Consider the following 22,693-nt stretch of genomic DNA (forward strand, 5'->3'; position numbering starts at 1 on the left):
TTGTTTTCTGTCCTCTGTGCGCGCTGAATTTTGCTTTCCTTCCGGATCCGTCCTGGAATCTCGGAACTTATCTTTGAACCTGAAAGAGGGGGGGGGGGGGGGGGGCGAATGAAGAGCCGATCCGTCCTATCCTACATGATTTCATAAACGTCGCTGCTTGATTGCACTGAAAAAAAAAAAGGATTGCTAATTCACCGATTTAGGGTGGAGCAAAATTTGCTTCACTTCGTAAAGCTTTCTTATCCGTGCACGGTGTTGAATCAAGTGAACGACTAGCACGAATTGCTACACCGATTTGCTACATCTGCGCGCCTTCATGCGGTTAATCTTGCATTGAGTGGCTTGGAAGTATAACTGCATTTTTTGGTATTGGTGCTTTGCGAGCAGTAAAAATACCTCAATAGTTAGGCTGAAAAAGCAGAATTTACGGAAAAATAGCGAAATTTACGGAAGAATAACTAAACAAGCAGGAAGCTCCAACGCATTGGCGTCGGAGAGCGGCTCTGGGGGCAGTAGTTGTAGTCAAGAATGAGGGCCTAGACACATTTTGTCATTGATGTACAATCCGACAACTGTCGATTCATGTTTTGTAACTTAGCAGATTTACGTAGCCGGTGTATAAATGTGTTTTGGGCTTTGATATGGCGAATACATGGCATTATCACTTGTTGTATACTTTTAATTTTGAAAGCTCTTTGGAGGTCCGCTTCCTAAAAAATCTCTGGTTGATAAGTCGTTTAGCGAGGCTGCAAAAAATTTGCATTTTTATATCTGAAAGTGTAGGTGTTGGTTTTTTGTATAATTGTTTTTTTGGATTGCTGGAAAAGTAACGCATACTTCTATAATTTAGGACTGAGTCAGGGAAATATAAGGTTCGTTAAATAGTAAATATTCCTAGTACCGTGTGACACTATTGTTAACGAAAAGTTTTTGCAACTTGTCAAAGAGGTTGTTGAATGATCTTCGAATAACTTTTGATGAGCTAGAGGTAATGGTTCTATCTGCAGCTCGTGGACTTCTGTACGATATTGTCCAGAATCATCTGAATTTTCAAAAAGTGTCCGCTTGTTCGATACCCAATTTGCTCATTCATGCATACAAGGAGAAGCGCATGAAAGCTTTAGCAGACATTTTGGAGATGAATCAAGAATTAGATGAAGAATTTATGACTTAAATCACGGCACCTTAATCACGGGATGACCTTAATTACGGCAACTATTTATTGTCCATGAGATGCAGATGGTTCCATTTCCCTAGCTCATCAAAAGGTATTCGAAGATCAATTTCATCAGCCACCCGTACGAACCACGTTTCTAGTGACCCGTACTTGCTTCGCACGTATGAAACATACAATCAGAGAAAACAGAATTCATCTTACAATAATTAATAATCAGTAGGACATGAATCGTTGCGATGTATAATACGACATTATAATGCGGCATTACTATTGTAATTCATTTTAATGGATTAGGGGCATTATAAATCATTATTGCCACGTCGGAATGAAATGTTGTAGACTGAATTGAAAAGCATGTTGGCAAAATTTATTATAAAAATAGTATAACATGTAGGTACATAACATAAAGGTAATAAAATTAAATGATTAGAGCGTGTATATTTCATTACATTATAGGTATATTACAATCATTTTTGTCATTGTTGGAAATTTTGATAGTTTGAAATTTGATAGTTGATAGTTGATAGTTTGAGAGTTGAAAATTTGGTTATTTTATTTAGTTAAGGTGATTCGATAGACGCCATATTTTGTGTCAGAATGGCATGCGACATATCCCATCAATTGGTTCCATTTTTTCATTTACTCATCATTTTTCTCCAATTTTAAGTTTCGCAATTCTGTTTTCAGGAGACTAAAGCACTCACTTATCAATTTGTATATTTATATTGAGTTAAGGGTAGAGACGTATTCCTCACCGGAATTGAGGAATGGAGCCGGAGGTGTTACAGTAAGTCCGGCATTAGGTTCCATTTCGACATCAGCGACGATCAACGCTACGATACTGGAAGCCAGTCTTCCGATATTAAATCCCTAGCGGGGAAGAAAAAAAATGCCTAGATTTCGCTAAAAATCCCTAAATCCCCAGATTTGCTCAAATATACTTAAAAAATCCCTAGATTTTGCAAAAAGCGCCATTTTTAACGAAGAATCATGATGTCATTCGATGTAGCGATTTGCAATATTTAAATCTGATTGGCTCGTTTGAATTTTGGCGCTCTCTGAAAGCAGTGCTAATCCAGACCAATAAAATGAAAGAATATTAGTTGATTTCTTATTATTAACAGGTTGAATGCAGTTGAATGTCAAGTACATCGAAGGACGCAATCGTTTTAATTTCCGGCTTATTTGCGGGGAAAATAGTGTTGCCAAAAAGGCCTACAAAATATAGATGAAAAAATGTTTTCGATTGTCGAAGCTAGAATTGAGGTTAAAAAGTTGATTTTTGGTAACTTTACCTCATCAAAAAAAAATCCCTAGATTTCCTGAAAAATCCCTAAATCCCTGGAAATTCCGGAAAATCCCTAAATCTAGGGATAAACCCTTAGACATCGGATGGCTGTTGGAAGCATTAGAGTCAACATTTGAAACGCTGCTGCAGAATTTGCCGGGAGTATAATCGAGTGTTGAAAGTCAGTAGAATTGAACAATGTAATAATTGCTTTCCGAAATAAGCGTTATAATAAAAAAACCACGAATCTGAACTGTTAATACTGGAACACACCTTCTGTAAATGTACCTTGCGAGAGATAAGTAAAAAAATAGATGTACTGGAGGAGAAGTGCTTCTCCACAGAGTTTGAAGAAGGAAAAAAAATGCCCAAATTTACTTACTTCAGCATTTTCGGCAAAATCACTGCAATTTCCGAACCTTTTTCTGGCCAGGGGCCAAAATTAAATGATTATGAAGGGCCACTTAGATGTTGTAGATAAAAATAGGACTGTTGAAAAAGTCGCCGTTTTCAATAAATATGTTCCCGGAATGGAAAAAAAACAGCTCACAAATAAAAGCAAATTGCCATAGAAACTTCTTCACGAAATCACACACACAACGAAGAACGAGGCGCTACAGACGAGTCCGTCCAGGACAAGTTAAAAAATTCCCATGAGCCGAGTGCCGTAGGTTAAGGGCCCGTTCGCCAAAACTAATCGGAACTGTATGAATGAATTGCTCCTTTTAAAAATCAAAACAATATCAAATTGCGATATATTACACAGTTAAGATAGGGCTATGTCCTGTCGTAAGCGGCGACATACAGTCGATATCATTTCAATAATCGCCCCAATGGCCACGATAGTTGTTAGACGTTTACGGTTTCCCTGGTAACCTTTGTTTGCTATCAGCTGATATCGAGTAATTAACTAGGAAGCTCCAACCCAGTGGTTAAAGCTTCCTTAACCGCGAAAACTTTAAAATTCAAATTTTCAAATTTTGAACGTAAAGTACATTTTTTCCATCACGAGATAAAAGCACAAACAAGTTTTGAATTATTGACTGTATCACCATGATTCCAAAAATACAATACACAACATAGCATTGACTAACAATAAAACAGTATGCAATAAAATAAAGTCATGACAAGGAACATAGCCGAAAATGGCGCCGATTCCCATCAACCAACGCGCGGTCTCTACAATGTAACATGCTGCATTGATACTCCCCAGCTGGGACCGTCCGGAATAGCAGCTCTAGTGCAAGCACCAGAGCCGCTAAAAGGTAACAGACGTAGCTTTTCAGAGAGCAAAATCACCTACACGCGTGTGTGTAAGTTAGCTGAAATTTGTGTAGCGATTTTACCTGCATGGTTTGCACGTTCGTTTTTTAGCAACACCGTGCCATGAAATACCCACGTGCAAGGCAAATTCAGCAATAATTTTTTTTTCAGTGTGAGCTATTGATCAGGATGTGCGTAATTTACACTCTGCCACTGAGACAATTCGTAGGTCAATAATATAAATAAATACGTAAAATTGATATAAATTTGTACAAACAAATTGTACGTACAAAAGATCGGATTTGAAATCACGGCATTCCGTCCAAAATTAGGGTAGATCGTGGAATATCAATTGGTTCCTAGGAAATGTATGATGGCTAATCTGTCCCGCTAAGGAAGAACGCCGTATGAGCCTTCAGACGTCGCCATATTTCCTTTGATAAGAAGCAAGTTTAGTGAGAAAATCGTGAATATTTTTCCACAAATTTTTCAGACAATTTCGATAGGAATTTAATCCAAAATATATGCAAATTTCAAGGGAAAATGTGCTTCCATTTATTCAAAAATGAAAGTTGTATCCATGTAAGTGTATTTGGCAACTTTTGAATGTTCATACGGCGTTCCTCTATATTACGGTAGTAATAGCGTATCCCCACGTTGAAGGGTTATATGCAGTGGCGAGGCCTGAATTATCCATTATCTATGTTTTCCCATTTGAAGCTATGACAATTGACAAAGAATCGATTATTAAGGTGTTCGTTGCGAACACCCTGCCTATCTATCCTTTCCCATAGGTTTAAATGGAAGATCAATCGTCAAACCGCAAAGCACGCCACGCCACTGATTATATGATACCTTATTTTTATTAATATTGAACTCTACATACTATGTTTAAAGTGAATGACTGATGAGAACAAGGAAGCAGAAATTATTACATGCTGATAGCTTTAGAGCCCTCGTTAAATCTGGAAGTATTCAAACATGTAAACGTATTGTAAGTTTTTAAGGCAAAAGTGTGGAGTCCGGCCTGATGTTATTTTTATCCATGTAGAAATATCCTTGTTATATTCGCTTTTTATGACCGCATCATCATAAACATTTCTGTCATTAATGCAACTCAGTGTATGATGACACGTGATTTTCAACGAGTTAACACAATTTTGTCTCCCACTAGATGTTTTTGAGAACTGAGCGAAGGTCTTTTCTCTGCAATGCGGAATTAACAAATTGACGAACACGTAGACTACGGAAAATTTAGTTGTATTCATAATTTTTTGCCCGATTTCTCAATCGATTTTGAGGTTGCAAGGGTCGATAAACTTGCAATCCTTCCTCCCCATCAAATCACGAATTGGAGGGAAATAATTATCGGAAATTTGTTTACAATTCATGTGCGTCACAAGTCGTGGTTACTTTTGTTACCATCAGATAATCTGACACTGAATTAGATTCCAAATATTTTGAGTTAATCATAATTTTGATATCCGGTAGAGTCCAGAAATATTTTACAGAAATCTTGCCCACGTTCTAAGTTTTGATTGTCCAGGGAAAACTTTCACGTAGCAATAGCACTTCAACCTTTTTTTAATCAGTGATTTCTCATTGCATATTCAGCATATTATTTTACATATAATAATGTAAAAATAATAATGTAAGTACTCTTTATACTCCACAACTATGCAAGTTTCAACTGTCCCTCCTCCCTCTCTAGATATTTCAATCCCTCTCAAGGATCTATCACCAGAATTAATCTATTGAGTTTTACCTACTCAAGGATAGTAGAAATCGTGCTTGTCGTGATGTTATGCTATTCCAAGGGCCCCTTCAATCACCATATGAAGCATATCGAAGACCAAAGTGCGAAACCACATATCTCCGTTCATGGCGTTGCAGACTTTATGTCATAATTTATTATTCTTTGACAAACTATTTAGCGTGATTTCTTGAAAACATCTTGATTTTTCTCCCCTGCCGACACAATATTCTGTATAAATCTCAAGATATAAAGTTGCCTTAATTTTCTTGGAAAAATCAAATAGGGAGCGCACATTTTGAACCATTACATTAGAGGCACGTGATTTTACACTTTGGCCATCGATTCAGGGCATTTCTTCCTACTGTATAGGAATATGAATGCGGTCTCTAGTTCGCACTTTTTCAGAGACTCAAGCTCAGTGTTAAACCGAAATAATTCAGAATCCATCTAATTTTGAAAAGATACGCATCCCGACTTTTACTCTAGAGGTACTTAATTTTGAATATTTAAAATTTGATGTTGAAAAGATGTCCTAATCTATTTGTAAGAAGTGTCAAAAAACCTCGGAATCATGGTGAAACAGAAACGTAGTTGGGCATCTTATTTGCAATCTTTATGTAAGAGACTGCATTCATGATTATTTCCATCAAGAAAAGTAGTGGGAGTAATGGAGGGTAGATTTGTCATCATGCATCATCACGCCGACTTCATGCAATCGATAAATTTTTGTCTAGCTCAGGATATTTCAATCGCACAGAAGAAGGCCCTGAGAATAATGCACAGGGATGGCACGAAATAATTGAATTATCCCTTACAGCTGAAATATGAACTGCATACAATTTATTTCATACCTATGATATAGCCATAATCTGTAATCAAATGTAGTATACAAGCAAATTAATCCATTTTTGCACCATAATTTTTCATAATTTTCATTTATTGATTTGTTAAATTGTCATTTAAAAATGATTCCTTCTCCTTATTAAAAGTATAGTAACATCAAGAGATTCAATTGGTATGTCTAAGCAAGGGATCGCTAGACAGGGTAGAAATCAAGCACTACGGATATTTATATTTCATCTAAATTTTAAGCAAAATAATAGAAAGGTATCGGAAATTTCCAGAATTAACCGTAAAAAAGGAATAGACGTTGGCAGTTTACACTGGAATTAGTAAATTCAAAATTCCTGCACGTGAAAAAACCAACCAATCAACTTCGGCCGAATTAGGCATGAAAATCAACCTGCTATTTGTCAGGCAATTAACTTATCAATTTTAAGCAAAATAATAGAAAGGTATCGGAAATTTCCAGATTTGACCGTAAAAAAGGAATAGACGTTGGCAGTTTACACTGGAATTAGTAAATTCAAAATTCCTGCACGTGAAAAAACCAACCAATCAACTTCGGCCGAATTAGGCATGAAAATCAACCTGCTATTTGTCAGGCAATTAACTCATCTTCCTTGCTCTTATGATAGAACAGTATCTTTGATTTTGTCAACAAAAAAGTCAATACGCGCAGGACGATCATTCCGTGGTGAGTGCACTAAAATTACCTCTGTGCTCAATCAGATTGCAGGAAGTTTGAGTTTTACGAATGCAAAGTCTTAAAGCGTCCTAAGTATTCTACGTAAAATTTTTATAAAGAAACATACACTCGTATTGTGGTTCTTGATTTCGTGGTACGTCTAGTGATTTATTACAGATATCAAGAGAGGTATCTGAATGGTCGGAATGGAGAATTTGCACGCAATTTTTTTATTGCTTCATCTGAAAGTGCCTAATGAGCTGAGTTCGCAATATTTTTCATAATTTTTTTCTGACATGGGAAATTGGAGAAAAATTGATTTTAAAGTGAGAAAATGTGCCGCCTTGTGACGTCATCTGGCGGCATTTCCCATTTTAAACACATGTATTTTAGCAGAATCGGTTATTTTGTCATATCTCCTCTAATAATTGCTCAATTTATGAATCAAGGGTATCTTCGTGTTCAGTTCACTCAGAGGATTCCACTTAAACAGCTGAAATTCATCAAATTTCAGACCCTTGCAAATTCTCCATTACGTATCCTAACAGACATTTCTATAATATTGAGAAGGTTTAGTGCTACTTTTTAAAATACTGAATTTAACCTACGTATCTCCTAGCGTTTAAATTATCCCTTTTTGATACATGCATGCAAGGCACCAATTGAAATGGTTACCAAAGTGAACTGCGTCTTAGTACCATTATTTTCTGTCAGTAGCGCCTTCAAATTCCGTCGGTATCTTATTAACACAGTCCTGAAGATTGAGATCCCTCCATCTCATGTCCGTGGCCTGATACGTGGCCATGCAGTATCCATTCTTGCATTCGCCATGCTTGGCCTTACTACAATTCCCGACTTCCATCTCAGAAAACTCGGTGGCAATAAAGCTGAATAGTTGAAAGCACATATCGTTTGCGTGTCTCAGTGTTTCCGCATATTTTGGATCCGTCGTAGAAATGAACTGGGGGCAGTTGAAATTACCCATCATGGTGACCAGGAAATCCCTCAGTCTACGATTACGGGGACCTCGGCGTTTCAAATAGAGTGCCGTTTCGTCTACTGGGGCGGAAGTCCCTTCTCCTCTCTTTCCTGAACCTCGCGAAGCAGGACGGTTCTGTTGGAATAAAAGACAAACGACAAGAAGTTAGTCAAAATTAGAGTCACTTTATACCGAGATTAAAGACAATGCGAATCCATTTCTGATCGGTTCCCGTATTTTAGGCCTTCACAGTGTCACATGCGGGAATAAAGATTACATTCGCGCCAATTGCAAAGATTATAAATTGGAATGGACCGGGGAATTGGGGGTACGACCAGGAACAAATAGAATGATAGAGGGAACGGAGACAGAAATTCGGGAATGGGTTGATCAAAAATTACAGAAAACGTCCGATGTGTGTAATCTTTATTCCCGTTTGTGACATCCATAAGCCGCTCAGTCTCAACTCTCTCTTTAAAGGGACTTAAGTCAAAATTTGCTGAGAGAAAAAATTAGATAGCTTCACCACAGCCAAATCCTCTGGCAGCTCGTCAAGTCAAAGGGGAAAAAACCGCAAGACAAAGGTAAAACCCCTGAGGGACATATTTCTTCATCAAATTGTCGTCGAAAACACGTTGACAAATCAAAATTTTCCAAAATTATCTTGGCTATAGCGATGTTAAATAGAATTCTCCGGGATCCGCGGATTTCCAAAGAGAACAAGAGGAAAATTTACAACGCTATAGTCAAAAGTATATTAACGTGCGGATGTAAAATTTGGCAGCTGAGGAAACGGACACAGGATATGCTAAGATCAACGGAGATGGATTCCTGGAGGAGGTCAGTAGGGATATCTAGGAGAGATCGGGTCCGTAATGATAGAGTGCGTCAGATAATGGAAGTCGAAAATGATATCATGTTCGACGTCATGACCAAACAGCTTGTCTGGTATGGTTATGTCAAAAGGATGACGGAAGAGAGGCTGCCAAAAAAGATGTTTGATTGGGTTCCTCCTGGGAGGAGACGAAGGGGACACCCGGTGAAAGGTTGGCGACAGGGGGTTATGGATGAGATGAGGGAATGCCAACTCCCTGATGACCTGGGAGGACTGAGTTTTGTGGCGGTTAGGCGTCGCAGAGCGCCGGAGAGCGCTGTGAGAGCGACTCGTATGCATGTATCTTGTGAGTTCGAGTTGAACGTCTGTAGTTTACATTCTATGTAATCATACTAGATTCCAACTCCTGCTCTCATAATAACCAGAATCAATTTAGGCGTATAGTTCCAATTTTCCTTTAAACACAGGCTATGTGTATATCGGTGGCGTGGCGTGCTTTGACATGAATCGATTAAGCTCTGCCATTGAAATCTATATGCCGAAGGAGCGATAAACAAAGTGTTCGTAGCGAACACCAAAAAATCGATGTTTTACCATTGCCTCAAAGGGGGAAATATCGATATTCGATCATTCATACCTCGCCACGGATATGCATAGTAGCCAAATTAAGCAGTGCACTCCATCATAATGCGTTGCTAATGCGCGACATTGACTCGTATATACATTTATCAACCTGATTGGTTTTTATTTACAGAGATTTTAATATAGGAAAGCAGCCGCACATCATGAAGGGAATTCACGACCCGACGCTGCGAGGTCAACCAAGTACCTCCACGAAACCATGTATTCTGCTCATAGAGAGCCATTCGGACGAGATTAAATTATTTGACCTGCCACAAGCGAAAACTTATCAGCTACTTAAAAGACAGTGTCTAATAAGTGATTTAAGAAAAAAATCTGCCGAGCTCCTGGAAACTAAAGTTGATTCAAAGGTATTTTAGGGCTGTTATAGCCAAATCACGGATAGTGAATCCGGTTACATTATTGAAAAGAGAGTGACTCAATATACAGGGTGTTCGAAAAGTCCCCTCCCCCCCTCTAACTTTTGACCTAATTGAGGTAGAGATTTGAAACTTGGAGGGTGTTCCTAGATCAAAGGGAGCTACTTTTTGACCCCCCAAAATTTTGGGGGGGCCCATTTTGGAGGGGTTACGGACCCTAACTTTTAATTTTCAAATGGGAAGACCCCCTTCGTGATACCTCGTTCGAAAGAGCATAAAAAAAGAAAATTTTTCGCGCAAACCGGAAGTCATTATCTCAAACCGTTTCAAAATGGCGGCCGGTCAAAGTTCCAAATGGCCGAAAATTGGCACCTCTGCTATTTGCACATGGATTTGCTTGAAACTCGGTATCTGGGGGTATTTTGGCACGAGAAAAACGAATTTAACGTTAGATTTTCAAAAAAACCCTAATTTTTCAAAATGGCGACCGGTTTAGGCTCAAAAAGGCCGAAAATTTGACAAACTCGATTTTTTTGCCAATGGATTCACCTGAAATTCGGTATCTGGGGGTATTTTGACCCGAGAATAACGAATTCAACGTTAGATTTTTAAACAAACCCTAATTTTTCAAAATGGCCGCCGATTAAAGTTCAAAATGGTCAACAATTGGCAACCTCGACTTTTTGCCGATAGATTCGCCTCAAACTCGGTGTTTGAGGGTATCTGGGTGGGAGACAAACGAATTCGACGTTATTTCACCGAGTTTCAGGCGAATCTATCGGCAAAAAGTCGAGGTTGCCAATTGTTGACCATTTTGAACTTTAATCGGCGGCCATTTTGAAAAATTAGGGTTTGTTTAAAAATCTAACGTTGAATTCGTTATTCTCGGGTCAAAATACCCCAGATACCGAATTTCAGGTGAATCCATTGGCAAAAAAATCGAGTTTGTCAAATTTTCGGCCTTTTTGAGCCTAAACCGGTCGCCATTTTGAAAAATTAGGGTTTTTTTGAAAATCTAACGTTAAATTCGTTTTTCTCGTGCCAAAATACCCCCAGATACCGAGTTTCAAGCAAATCCATGTGCAAATAGCAGAGGTGCCAATTTTCGGCCATTTGGAACTTTGACCGGCCGCCATTTTGAAACGGTTTGAGATAATGACTTCCGGTTTGCGCGAAAAATTTTCTTTTTTTATGCTCTTTCGAACGAGGTATCACGAAGGGGGTCTTCCCATTTGAAAATTAAAAGTTAGGGTCCGTAACCCCTCCAAAATGGGCCCCCCCCAAAATTTTGGGGGGGTCAAAAAGTAGCTCCCTTTGATCTAGGAACACCCTCCAAGTTTCAAATCTCTACCTCAATTAGGTCAAAAGTTAGAGGGGGGGGAGGGGACTTTTCGAACACCCTGTAAATGCAATTGCATTGAGTTTGTCTTGATTCTGTTATTTTAAGCATCTTTCCATGCAAAGAAGTTCAGCCATGTCCATTGCTTTATTCATTCGCGAATTGAAAGTAACAATCTTAATCCAAAAAATGCACCAATTTGCCATAAATAATCGCAGGAACTCGATAAACCAGGTTGATGTATTCCCTCGTTGACTTTAAAAATCAATTCCATGTGTGCAAATATGTGAAAATCAATATGCTTTTGTCATTTCGGGGTGCACTAATTTTTTTTGTGAATCAATGAAAATTCCAAAAAACGATCAAGTTTTCATACAAAATCGACATGACAAATCGATGAATGTCGACTTCCTGACGTGGAAATTCAATTCTTCTTGTAAAAATACTTATGCTTTGTGAGCTTCCAATTAAACCCCGGTTCGATGACCGAATCGGCTGCCCAAAAATCAGGTCATTTTTTGGAGGGTTTATGAGAAATTCATGCAATTATCGGCTCTCAGGTAATTACTACATTACTGAAATTGGTAGTATAAGTGCTTTGAGTGATTAAAATAAGCGTATTTAAGGAACTCAGCATTATAAGTAACGAGTTCATTTCTATTCAATAATATATTAATATTTACTCCCGGTGATTTATAGCTATATCATAGCCCCAAAATACCTTTCCTTCCTTTTTTTCCTTTTTTATTTTGTGTCATTCACCTTCTGTACATAGAAATTAGAATTTAGAATACCTTTAAATCGTCTTCATTTTTCATGATTTCGAAAGAATTTTTTTTTGGCTTAAATGACTCAGGACACACTGTCGTTCAAGAGTCTGAAGAATTTTCGATTCTGGCAGATAAATCAATTTAAACTCGTTCAAGCACGCCGTGTATTCTATAGGGCACTGGCACCTATTCTATCCTTGTCTCCACGTTAAAATTATTACAAGGAAGCCCCTTGCAAGAGACCAATTTTTTAGTAATTTTGCCACACTTTTTGCTCCGTCGCATTATTGAATTGCTTGTATAATTTTGAGGTAAATGATATGTAATCGTAATTTACATTTCTTCTTGGGCACTTCTGAACTAGTGAGCTAGGTCACCGGAATTAATGAAAAAAGTAACTGAATATATTTAACCGTTAAGACACCTGGACCAGGGTCCATAAGTGAAATTTTAGAAGGGTACACGAACCATTTAATTGAACAAAGTTAAAATTTAATGAAAAAAAAGAGTCAGGAGTGCTTCTTGACTCTGCTAGGCTCGCATTTTTTCCTGTCAAAAATTCAACGCGTCCAGAAAAATATTTTGAAAGTGCGAAAATAGACGCTCAAATTCATCTCTTAAACTGAAGTTTTTGGAAAAATACACTTTCAAATCTTTCTTTCGAGCCCGATCTTGATATGGCATACGCATGTTCTACTAAATTCGACCATAACAAGACAGCGACGGTGAAAGAACTAGACCATACGCATCTCAATTTGGGCTGTACCAGACTTCCTATCATGTAAAAATAAATATGTTAAGGACTCTCTCGCACTTTCATTTTATTACATTTTGAACGCGTTTCAAGGGCTCTACCCTCATCCTCAGTGATAACCCCGGGACTGATTCCTACCACTTTTAATTTTTAAAATAGAAAACTGCCCAACGTCAATTACCGATTACTTCCGTGATTTTTTTTTTTTTTGCGCAGAGACAACTCAGGGAAATTTTAAGGGTTGGTATCAATTGAACAACGAGAGGATGTACAACGCTGTAGTCAAAAGTATATTAACATACGGATGTGAAGTTTGGCAGCTGAAGAAGCGGACACAGGATATGCTAAGAGCAACGGAGATGGATTTCTGGAGAAGGTCGGCAGGAATTTCTAGGAGAGATCGGGTCCGTAATGATAGAGTGCGTCAGATAATGGAAGTCGAAAATGACATCGTGTTCGACGTCATGACCAAACAACTTGTTTGGTATGGTCATGTCAATAGGATGACTGAGGAAAGGCTGCCAAAAAAGATGCTTGATTGGGTTCCTCCTGGGAGGAGACGTGGGGGACGCCTAGTGAGAGGTTGGCGACAGGGGGTGTTGAGTGAGATGAGGGAGTGTCAACTCCCTGATGACCTGTGGGAAGACCGAGCTTTGTGGCGATTAGGCGTCGTAAAGCGCCAAAGAGCGCTATAAAAGCGACTCATATGTATGTATCAATTGAATATCCTTTAAAAAAAAATAAGATTTAAAATTAAGATTATTTTAATATTTTTAAATACCGCAAAATCTTATAAATTACTTTAAAAGCTTTAAATACTTTGTCTGGTAGTTTCACCGTCAATATGCTATGAGAAAGAACTCGAATATATACAATGTAATGAAATATAACAATGAGAATCCTAATGCTCCCCCGCGTCGGTCGGAAACGAGAGGAAATAGTTTAGAAAACTCCATAAAAATGCGTTCTGAAATTAATTGGCGTCGTAGAAGAATTTTTACCGTTTCTTCCTTTGCTTCGCTCGATAGCTGCCGTGCGTACTTTTTCCATCTGCTGGGTGTTAACGATCGTTGGTAATTCACCACCTCATCATTATTTCCGGCACTAGTGCTTCCCAGGCTTAAAGAACGTCTGGCTGGCTGGCTGGTGGTTCTTGCAGGGCTGGGGTTCTTGCAGGGCCGGGGGCGCTCTGTGACCTCGCATCGGAGGAACTCCCTGAATTTTTCCGGCCACGTGGTTTTGGACTCTGGATCTCTCCGAAAATCACGAGAAAAACGACTATCGCAACGAGCAACTTCACCGCGTTGTGAGACATAACCAGGCAGTGTCTGGTCCGAAGTGCGCATGCAGGAGCGTATCAGTGTTTTGACGCACGGATTCGAAGATGGAGGGAACTAAAAAGTCGGAGCAAGAATAGACCAATATATAGTAATTCCGAAAACAGGTGGTGGAGGAGAGAGAGAGAGGAAGATCGTATAGAGAGAAAAAAGGGGAATGTTTCTGCCCTTGCCTAGATGTGAAATACATCGAGTTCATGTAGCACCCGTCGCGTTGACGCAAAAAGAGCGCCGTACGGTGGATCGAGTCAATCCGAGAGGTCGGACAAAATTTGGAAACTTCAAACGCTTATAGCTCTGTTTATACAAAACTTTGAGGCTCTGAAAGTGGTTCCATTGCCTTTTTCGTGAAAATTTTATTCAAAACCACCCCTTGAAATTCAAATTGTGATGAAGTAAACCTCAAAATGCGTTGTTTTAATCAAAAATTTCATGTGCGACCTCTCCCATTGACTCGATCCACTGTGCGCCGGCAGAACGCGTTGGCGTTTGCGACGAGGTAAAATAAGTAACAAATGGATGTGTAGCTAATTCAGAGAAAAAATGAAAGTGCCGTTGCTTGTCTGCCAATTGAAATGAGGTTTCGGTCCGTGTCAAATACCTTTCACAGAGAAAATACGCAGTACCCAACGCGACGGCTTCCTGCGATCCGCAAAAAAGCCGCGGTCCATGTTACCTTGCAGAGGAAAAAACGACATATGAACTTTCGAATGTTGCCGAATCCCCTATGATAAAGGGTTTATTTGTGAGGAAATTCATGTATATTTTTCTTGAAATTTTTACACTGAAAAAAAAACTCCGGCCGTGGGAGCCGCAATTACGGGCTATATAGACATACCGTCCGTTCCGGGCTCAAAGGCCGAAAATTCCGGCTGCTGGAGGCGTAGCTTCGATTGCTCCGGGTCCAGAGGCCGAAGCTGCCGCTCCAGCAGCCGGAATTTTCGGCCTTTGAGCCCGGAACGGACGGTATGTCTATATAGCCCGTAATTGCGGCTCCCGGAGTTTTTTTTTTTCAGTTTAGATATTTTGGTTTGAATTGCGAATATAATTTTCTGAAAGATTGGAAGAAAAATATTTAAAGCGTTCTATGTGAATTCGTACTTTATCCAAGGTAATGGCAACGCTTGTAGGTTTTCACGGGGTTTTCCTTGAGACGGCAGCATGCACCGTCTGTCAGCGGGTCGATTGTTGAATCGATATCGAATGACCTTGATCGATATATTGCATTGTGAAGATAGGGATTTATCGATCGAGATCATTCGATAACGATTCAACAATCGACCTGCAGGTAAAGCCTTCAAAAATTCATGTCTGGCTTTTTCATAATTACAAGAACTGAGCACTCAGAATGAATGTCTGGCTTTTTCATAATTACAAGAACTGAGCACTCAGAATGATTTTAAAGCTCGGTACGTTTCAGTTCTGAACAAAGGCCGTCTGAAGGTGAAAAGGCACGTCAGTCACATTTTTAAAGCCTTGATTTTGATTTTCTCGCTTTCCTCGGGGTAGAGGAAGTATTGTCATCGCAAAAAAAAAAATAAATAAATAAAATGTCATGATTTCTATGAGTTTTAAGGTGTCGGGAGTATAAGAAGACCGTACATGTTTTGTCCCTGTTTCTAATTCAAATGAAAATTGATTTTTTTTTTCCAAAGAAATAAGAAAATCGTCCTACTATGTATGGTGTAGTGGTTGTAGTGCTAGCTCTATGGTTGGGAGGTCTCGGGTTCGATTGAAAGTCTCAAAACAATGGTTACCTGGGACTGGTTCAGTAGGGACAAAGGGGGGATGGGACTTCATGAGTGCAGGGTTAGCCCTTGTGGACTACTTGAAGTTGTAAAAAAAAAAAAAAAAAAAAAAAAAAAAAAAAAAAAAAAAATGAAGGTTTTTATCGAGCTGGCCTGTCAAGTACAATTACATGCCGTCATAACTTTTCTCGAAATAACGTTTTTTGGTAAGAACGTTCTGTTTTCAAAATTCCCAGCCAGTAGCTCCTCTTCATAGAGTATCTCGAAATAGCGTTTTTCCGAAAAGTACGTCCCGCTTTGAATCGCCCCTCGAAAATCTCATAACGAGATATGCCTTTATTGTGACTTGCATCAATGAATTTCGAAGGCGGAAGCAATCTTAAGATTGTTGTTACACGGTCAAATTACAAAGAATCATCAGGGTCATTCTCATTGACCTAAAATCACAAAGATTGACCATTCACAAGGTTAAACGTGTCATCGGGAACATGTGAGCACGTTTGTCATTTAGTCGTGCGACGAGAACCATACAGATACACATCGATCTTCAGACGCATACACATAAGCACCCTCCTTCTCGGAAAATTAGCTCGGGATGTGTGCATGGGAGTTCGCACTGACTTCGAGCAACTATTTTAACTCTCCGGAGATCAGATTGCATACCCAACGAAATGAAGGAACTTTGAAATTGCAGTGATCTGTAGCGAAGTTTTCCACTTAACACATACCAATTACCACATAGACAGGGTATGTATGAGTGACTTTAAAGGCTCCTGTAAATAACGTTCGGACTTTCTAACTTTTCTTTTTTAAGTTGAGTACTGGAGGGCAAAAACAACCTGACTTGAAGGAGGAGTTTTTTATATGATGAAATTCATAGACAACCCGAGATATGTCTTCCTCTTTACCTTTCATGAAATCGGGAAAATTCGTAGAGTTTAAAACACCATGTCATATAGTTTTCGCTTAAGGGGAGCCAGCCACTTGAAAATTGAAAAAAAAAAAAAAAATTTATTATTTTCTGGCTAATCTTAATCTCCTACTCCTCACGTTTAATTTCAGACCAAGTTTTACTTGATCTGATAAGTAGTTTTGAAGTTACGCGCGGTTTAGTGAGGGAAGGTTTACTAAATACACTACTAATTACACTAAAACTGATTTTGCTGTTTTTTTATTCCTCATTTCCCGAAAACTACATTTTTCAGCACTCATGTACCATTTTCTTAGGATCTACTAAACCGATTTTCAAAAACTTTGTCTTGTTCTAATCCTTGCACTCTCCTGCACATTTTAACACAAGCTTTCCCAAAATTTCGAGCTGGATTTTTTTTAATTTGAGTTCAAATGTCCAAATTCTTTGATTTCCAACAAAAAAATTTCAAAAATTCACCAAAATTTCAAATTTTTAAATTTTAAAAAAAGCCCGTGTTAAAATGTTCAGGAGGGTTCAAAGTTCAAAACAAAAAGAAGAGAAGTAATTTTTGTTCAGTAGGTCCTGAGAAAAAGGTACAAACGTTAACAGTGGAAAGATAGGGTGGCTGGCTCCCCTTAAAAAAGAACACAATAGAGAAAATTAGACAGCATGATATGGACGGATATGACCAAAATTGACCCATTTACATCTCATATTGCCTAATTTCTTCTACTGTTTACATTCTTCAATTGAAAACGACGCAAAGTTCGATCCATAAATCGTCAATTCCTGGCAAAAGTATCACATGTTCCATGCGACGTTTCAAAATATCTACCGCAATTTTGTTTTCTTACGGAGAAATTGTTGGTTGAATCTGTTTGAAAATTATTCACTGAATTTTATCGACAGCACCAAGAAAATTCAGTAAAAGTTTCAAACAGGCTCGTTGAACAATTTCTCTGTAAAAATTAAATGGCGGCGGAAATTTTGAAACGTCGCATGGCGCTCGTTATACTTTGGCCAGCTGGTGACGATCTCATATTGCTTAATTCCTTCCACTATTGGAATTTTTTAATTGAAATCTGCGCACGATTCGAACCTTAAATGGACCGAGTTTATTAGAAAGGAACCAACCCACATTTTCGAACAAAATTGAGTTAAGAATGTTTTTGTGTTTCACTAGCCGTATATTTTCTCCTCCCGAAAACTGAACGTCTAAATACAAAAAATTTTCGTAAAAAGAGGGGTTATAAAGTTATTTTTTACATTGAGCCTTCCGCCGGAATAAAACTTCAAACCTCTTTTTCTTAGTTTCAACTTAATGTCGGTTGGTTCCTCTCTGATGAACTCGGTCCAAATGTCAAGAGTATCATTTTTATAAACCACGTAAAATACACGGGAATTTATCAAGTGATGAGTTGTTTAGTTTCCTGTCAAACATATTGAGGAAGATTGTGCAAGGGAAATACTTTTGGGCTGCAGTTGATTCAGTGACACGGCGGCGAGGCGTTTACTTTTATTTTTTTTATTTTTTTTTTTTTTCTGCTGGTTTAATGGCTTCGTGTCTATTGCACCTTCAGCCAACTGTAGACAATGTTTAGTGTCCGTAGACATCAGGCTCCATGCTCCAGGCTTTTCTAATTTTCAGGGATTAGGGCCGAGGAGAATCTGTTTCAGCAGATCTACTCGTCAATTCCGTGAAAATTAGACGCCACCACCGGGATTCGAACCCGGGACCTATTGACCTAGAGTCAGACGCGCTGACCACTAGGCCAACCTGGCCGGCTACTTTTATTTCTCACTCCTCGTGTCTAAGCTCTCGCCGAAGAGGGAGCCAGGGATGAATGGGGAAGGGGAAAAGGAGGAAGGGGGAGCAGGCACGAAACCATCACAAGTGGGCGCTTTTACAGGGGTACCATGGACCATGCCGCACTAAGGTAAAACGCCGTATGAACCTCTGTCAGTTGCCATATTTATTTCGGTAACGTTTTTATTTCTGAGGAAAGTTATGAATATTTTCTCTAAAATGTTCAGAAGCTCTAGGTGACACTACGAACAAAATTAACCGAAAACCTGGAAGAAAAATATTCACAAGTTTACCAGGAAATTTGCGTTTTATCGGACGAAATTTGGCAACGCCCTAATGTTCATACAGCGTTTTTCCTTAGCACGGCGGCATGGCGCCTAGTCCAGCGCGAGGCTCGACGACCGCACCACAGGACGCAAATCAAAGTTGCCGATTTAAAGAAAAAAAATTGAAATTGTTTTCTTTTTAAACCGAAGAGAAAAATGTATCCTGTCAAGAAGAAAAAAAATAAAACATATTTCTACGATAAATATTCATAAACAAATAGTTTATCATTTTCTGATTAATAGGTTATTATTTTAAAAAAAAAAATACTTTTTAAAAATTTTTAAAACATCGTTTTTACACTCGACCAAAATACTTGTGCTGAACCCCAAACGTAAATACTAACATTACCAACGACTTTACTTACTCAACGTTAAAAACTTTCATTTTTTTTGTTTTTTAAAAAAAGTACCTCTTTCAATCTTAAGAAAAGAAAATATTCTTAAAAGTCATGTTAATTGTTGAAAAGTGGATCAGGATTAGAAAAATGAGAGAAGAGGGGATCTTTCGAAAAGAAAAATTTTATATTCGAAAAAGAGGAAGGAAAAGAGGAGGGGAAAAAAAGGAAAATGTATTTTTAGGTTTCATCATATGTCTCCTTATGGCTCAATGCATCATAATAAGTAACGTACTGCTCAACTCTACATTTCATGCATGAGCGTTGTTCAACGATTCAGAAGAAACTTCTAAAAATTTACAGAGTGTAATTATTACAATTGCCTATTTTGTAGGCAATTCATGATCCATGATCAGCCTTGATCGTAAACCTCCACGAAAGCCTTTCAATCGAAAGTTAGCTTCAAAGTTAAATTAAACAAGTTAAAGCTTAGTCAAAGCTAGTTAAGTGAGATTTGAAAAATACAAAATCTCATTCAGGGCTGCTCACAGCTAATGTATTCATGGGACCTGATCATATTACAAAATCTGCTAATCTGATAATCGCTCCTCGCGGCAACACTGGTTCGTTATTCACTTTGAAACCACACACGCTCACTAAATCAGTACATCTACTCGGATCGAACTGGCTCAAAGCGGTACAAAAGGATCTCTCCTCCCCCACTCGCCTGGTCAAACTCTTTTACATGTGCATTTTTAATTCACATGCTGTCAAGGCACGTTTTGTTTTGCTTTTTCTGACTAACCCTGGCGTTGGAGATTCAGTTCATCTTCTTTTTCGAATAGACACTGCGCCCTTGCATGGACTGAATCTCAGTCTAATCTTCCTCTTTGCCTTGGATCCAAACACGAAAAAAATATGGTGCGCATTACTACTTGTCTACCTTACATTCGACTTGCATACAAGTTGGACGGAAGTTGGTGGAGGAGTACCGCAAATGGGGCCTCGAGGTTAGTGTCCGTAAGACAAAAAAAGATGTCAGTCGGAGGTGCTCAGCATACAGAATGATGTGGTGATAATTAAAGTCCTAATAGTGTTTACCTAAGTAGGGCAGATTTTGTCGATGATTACGGTAAATGATGCCAGATATTTAATTATTTTCACTCTTTTCTGTACTTATCTTAGTTCAAATAAAATTAACCTTTTAAATTAAATTAAAATTTGTTGATTAAATTAGATAGGAATATGGTCCTTCCTTGGATGAACCCACTCTATCTAAATGAACTCATGGGGGGTCTCGAAGGGGGGTGGGTAGTGGGCCTTAGAAGGCGCGCAGCGCTCTGGGGGTTGGGCCGCGTAGTGGCTTTAAAGTGAACCCTATAGTCATATTATAACGACCATATGTGGAAATGTAACAAGACTCGGCGGTGCGTTGCCGTGCAGCGCTTTTTTAGTAGTCCTGCTAGACCGACTTTTTTCTTTATCTGGCGTTTAAGTCTCCAGAACTTCATAGGCTATCACACGACATTTCCAGGTATCTTTATCACAAAGGGTCAAATGTATGATCCATACACCACTGCAGATTTCGCCGCCACTTGCTACAGAGCTAAATCGAGATGAATTCATAGATGTTGATTTGAAATTGTCAATCTCTGTCTCTGAAATTAGGGCTTCGTAAAATATTTATAATTTAAAAAAAAAAATCGAGACTTTTCACGCAAATTTTTCATTGGTATACATCTGAGAGTGCTTTAAGAGCTGATTCCCGTGTATTTTTTACAGACTTTTTCTGATGCGGAAAATAGTATGAAAATAGATTCAAAGGTGAAAAAATTTACCGCCTGGTGACGTCATCTTGCGGCATCTCAGATTTAAACACACGTATTTTAGATTAGAAAATTTTGTCATATCTCCTCCAATTATTGTTTTGAACTAAAACGGAAAAAGGGTTCTAAAATGCTTTTTTTGGTGGTCGTAGATTTTAAATTTAATTATAAATACTAAAATGTTAAGTAAAATTTAAGTATTATGTTTGAAATGTACGAAAATAAAAAAAAGCTGTGGAAACTTTACGGGTACGTAAAGAAGGAACACAAAGGGTATCCTATAACTCGGATATTTTATCCGTTTTTTAGAGTTTTCTCTTAGAAGTTTACAAGTACAACCAATGCTGAGCACTAGGTCAAACGAGCCTGTTGATTTATACTTCTAAATTTTGAAAAAGATTCGTTTTTAAAAGTAGCCACTCAAAGTTAGAAAGCGAGACACTCCATGGTACCAGACCACATCAGACTATACCTCAACTTTCGCATCACCTTGTTCAACCCACAGTCGGTACCCAATTCTAAAACTAATTTCAGTGTCGTCCGCCGAGGTCCAATGACCGTGATCCATAGCATTTGGATGCAAAAATTTAGTGGTACCAAGGCATAGTTGCCAGCTTTGGCTGTCAAATCTTTATATTACTGTCGCAGGCAAATGGTAAAGGTAAAGTCAGGCATTTTGTCAAATGCGTAGGCAAAGGGTCAAATCTTCTAATTTAGATAGACATTCTGATTCTTTTCCTAATTTTAGACGAAGTAATTAACTGCCCCCGTAGGAAAAAATTCTCAGTAAAATTTTATCCGTTTTTTTAGAGTTTTCTCTTAGAAGTTTACAAGTACAACCAATGCTGAGCACTAGGTCAAACGAGCCTGTTGATTTATACTTCTAAATTTTGAAAAAGATTCGTTTTTAAAAGTAGCCACTCAAAGTTAGAAAGCGAGACACTCCATGGTACCAGACCACATCAGACTATACCTCAACTTTCGTATCACCTTGTTCAACCCACAGTCGGTACCCAATTCTAAAACTAATTTCAGTGTCATCTGCCGAGGTCCAATGACCGTGATTCATAGCATTTGGATGCAAAAATTTAGTGGTACCAAGGCATAGTTGCCAGCTTTGGCTGTCAAATCGTGATATTACTGTCGCAGGCAAATGGTAAAGTCAGGCATTTTGTCAAATGCGTAGGCAAAGGGTCAAATCTTCTAATTTAGATAGACATTCTGATTCTTTTCCTAATTTTAGACGAAGTAATTAACTGCCCCCGTAGGAAAAAATTCTCAGTAAAAATTTGCCTCACTCGATAATGTTTTAAACGACTTTTAGCTCCTGAACAGACTTTTATCGTAAAGTTTTCAGTATGTCATAAAATACAGAATTTCAGCATTTCAAAATATGAGAGGCAATTGAAGAGGAGGGGACAAAAAGAGTTCATAGGTTTGATGAGTTATTTTTACAAAAATATTAAAAACTCGTGAGCTCTTCGCCATGAATTCACAAAATTTTATAGACCGTCAAAATTTAACGATCTGCCTAGGCATTTCACAAAATGCCTGATTTCACTATTTGTCTGCGACATTACGACTGATTTGTTAGAGAAATTTACTTCTAATCTGATGAGTGGTCCGGGCAACGTAGTTCCTCTGATGTTGGGGCACGTCTCTATTTTCACTTGAGCCCTGGAATGCGAAGCTTTTTACGGGGAACAGAGCT

At 38.5% G+C, this 22,693-nt stretch overlaps 2 protein-coding genes across 2 annotated transcripts in view; one reads left to right on the forward strand and one right to left on the reverse strand.

The window, feature by feature from the left end:
* Actbeta (inhibin subunit beta) overlaps positions 1 to 22,693 on the forward strand; it is a 151,985-nt gene that overhangs the window by 53,571 nt on the left and 75,721 nt on the right. The gene's annotated exons all lie outside the window — the stretch shown is intronic.
* The window catches only part of LOC140224905 (uncharacterized), a 213,125-nt gene continuing 196,730 nt past the window's right edge, over positions 6,299 to 22,693 (reverse strand). The window contains exons 2-3 of the mRNA XM_072301970.1: positions 13,692 to 14,084; positions 6,299 to 8,126 (exon numbers count right to left, since the gene is read on the reverse strand). Coding sequence (XP_072158071.1) covers positions 7,713 to 8,126; positions 13,692 to 14,036 — 759 coding nt within the window. The 5' untranslated portion in view covers positions 14,037 to 14,084 and the 3' untranslated portion in view covers positions 6,299 to 7,712. The remainder of the gene's footprint in view (positions 8,127 to 13,691; positions 14,085 to 22,693) is intronic.

The sequence above is a fragment of the Bemisia tabaci genome, chromosome 6 (assembly GCF_918797505.1).
Source record: "Bemisia tabaci chromosome 6, PGI_BMITA_v3".
In the NCBI taxonomy this organism is placed as follows: Eukaryota; Metazoa; Arthropoda; class Insecta; order Hemiptera; family Aleyrodidae; genus Bemisia; species Bemisia tabaci.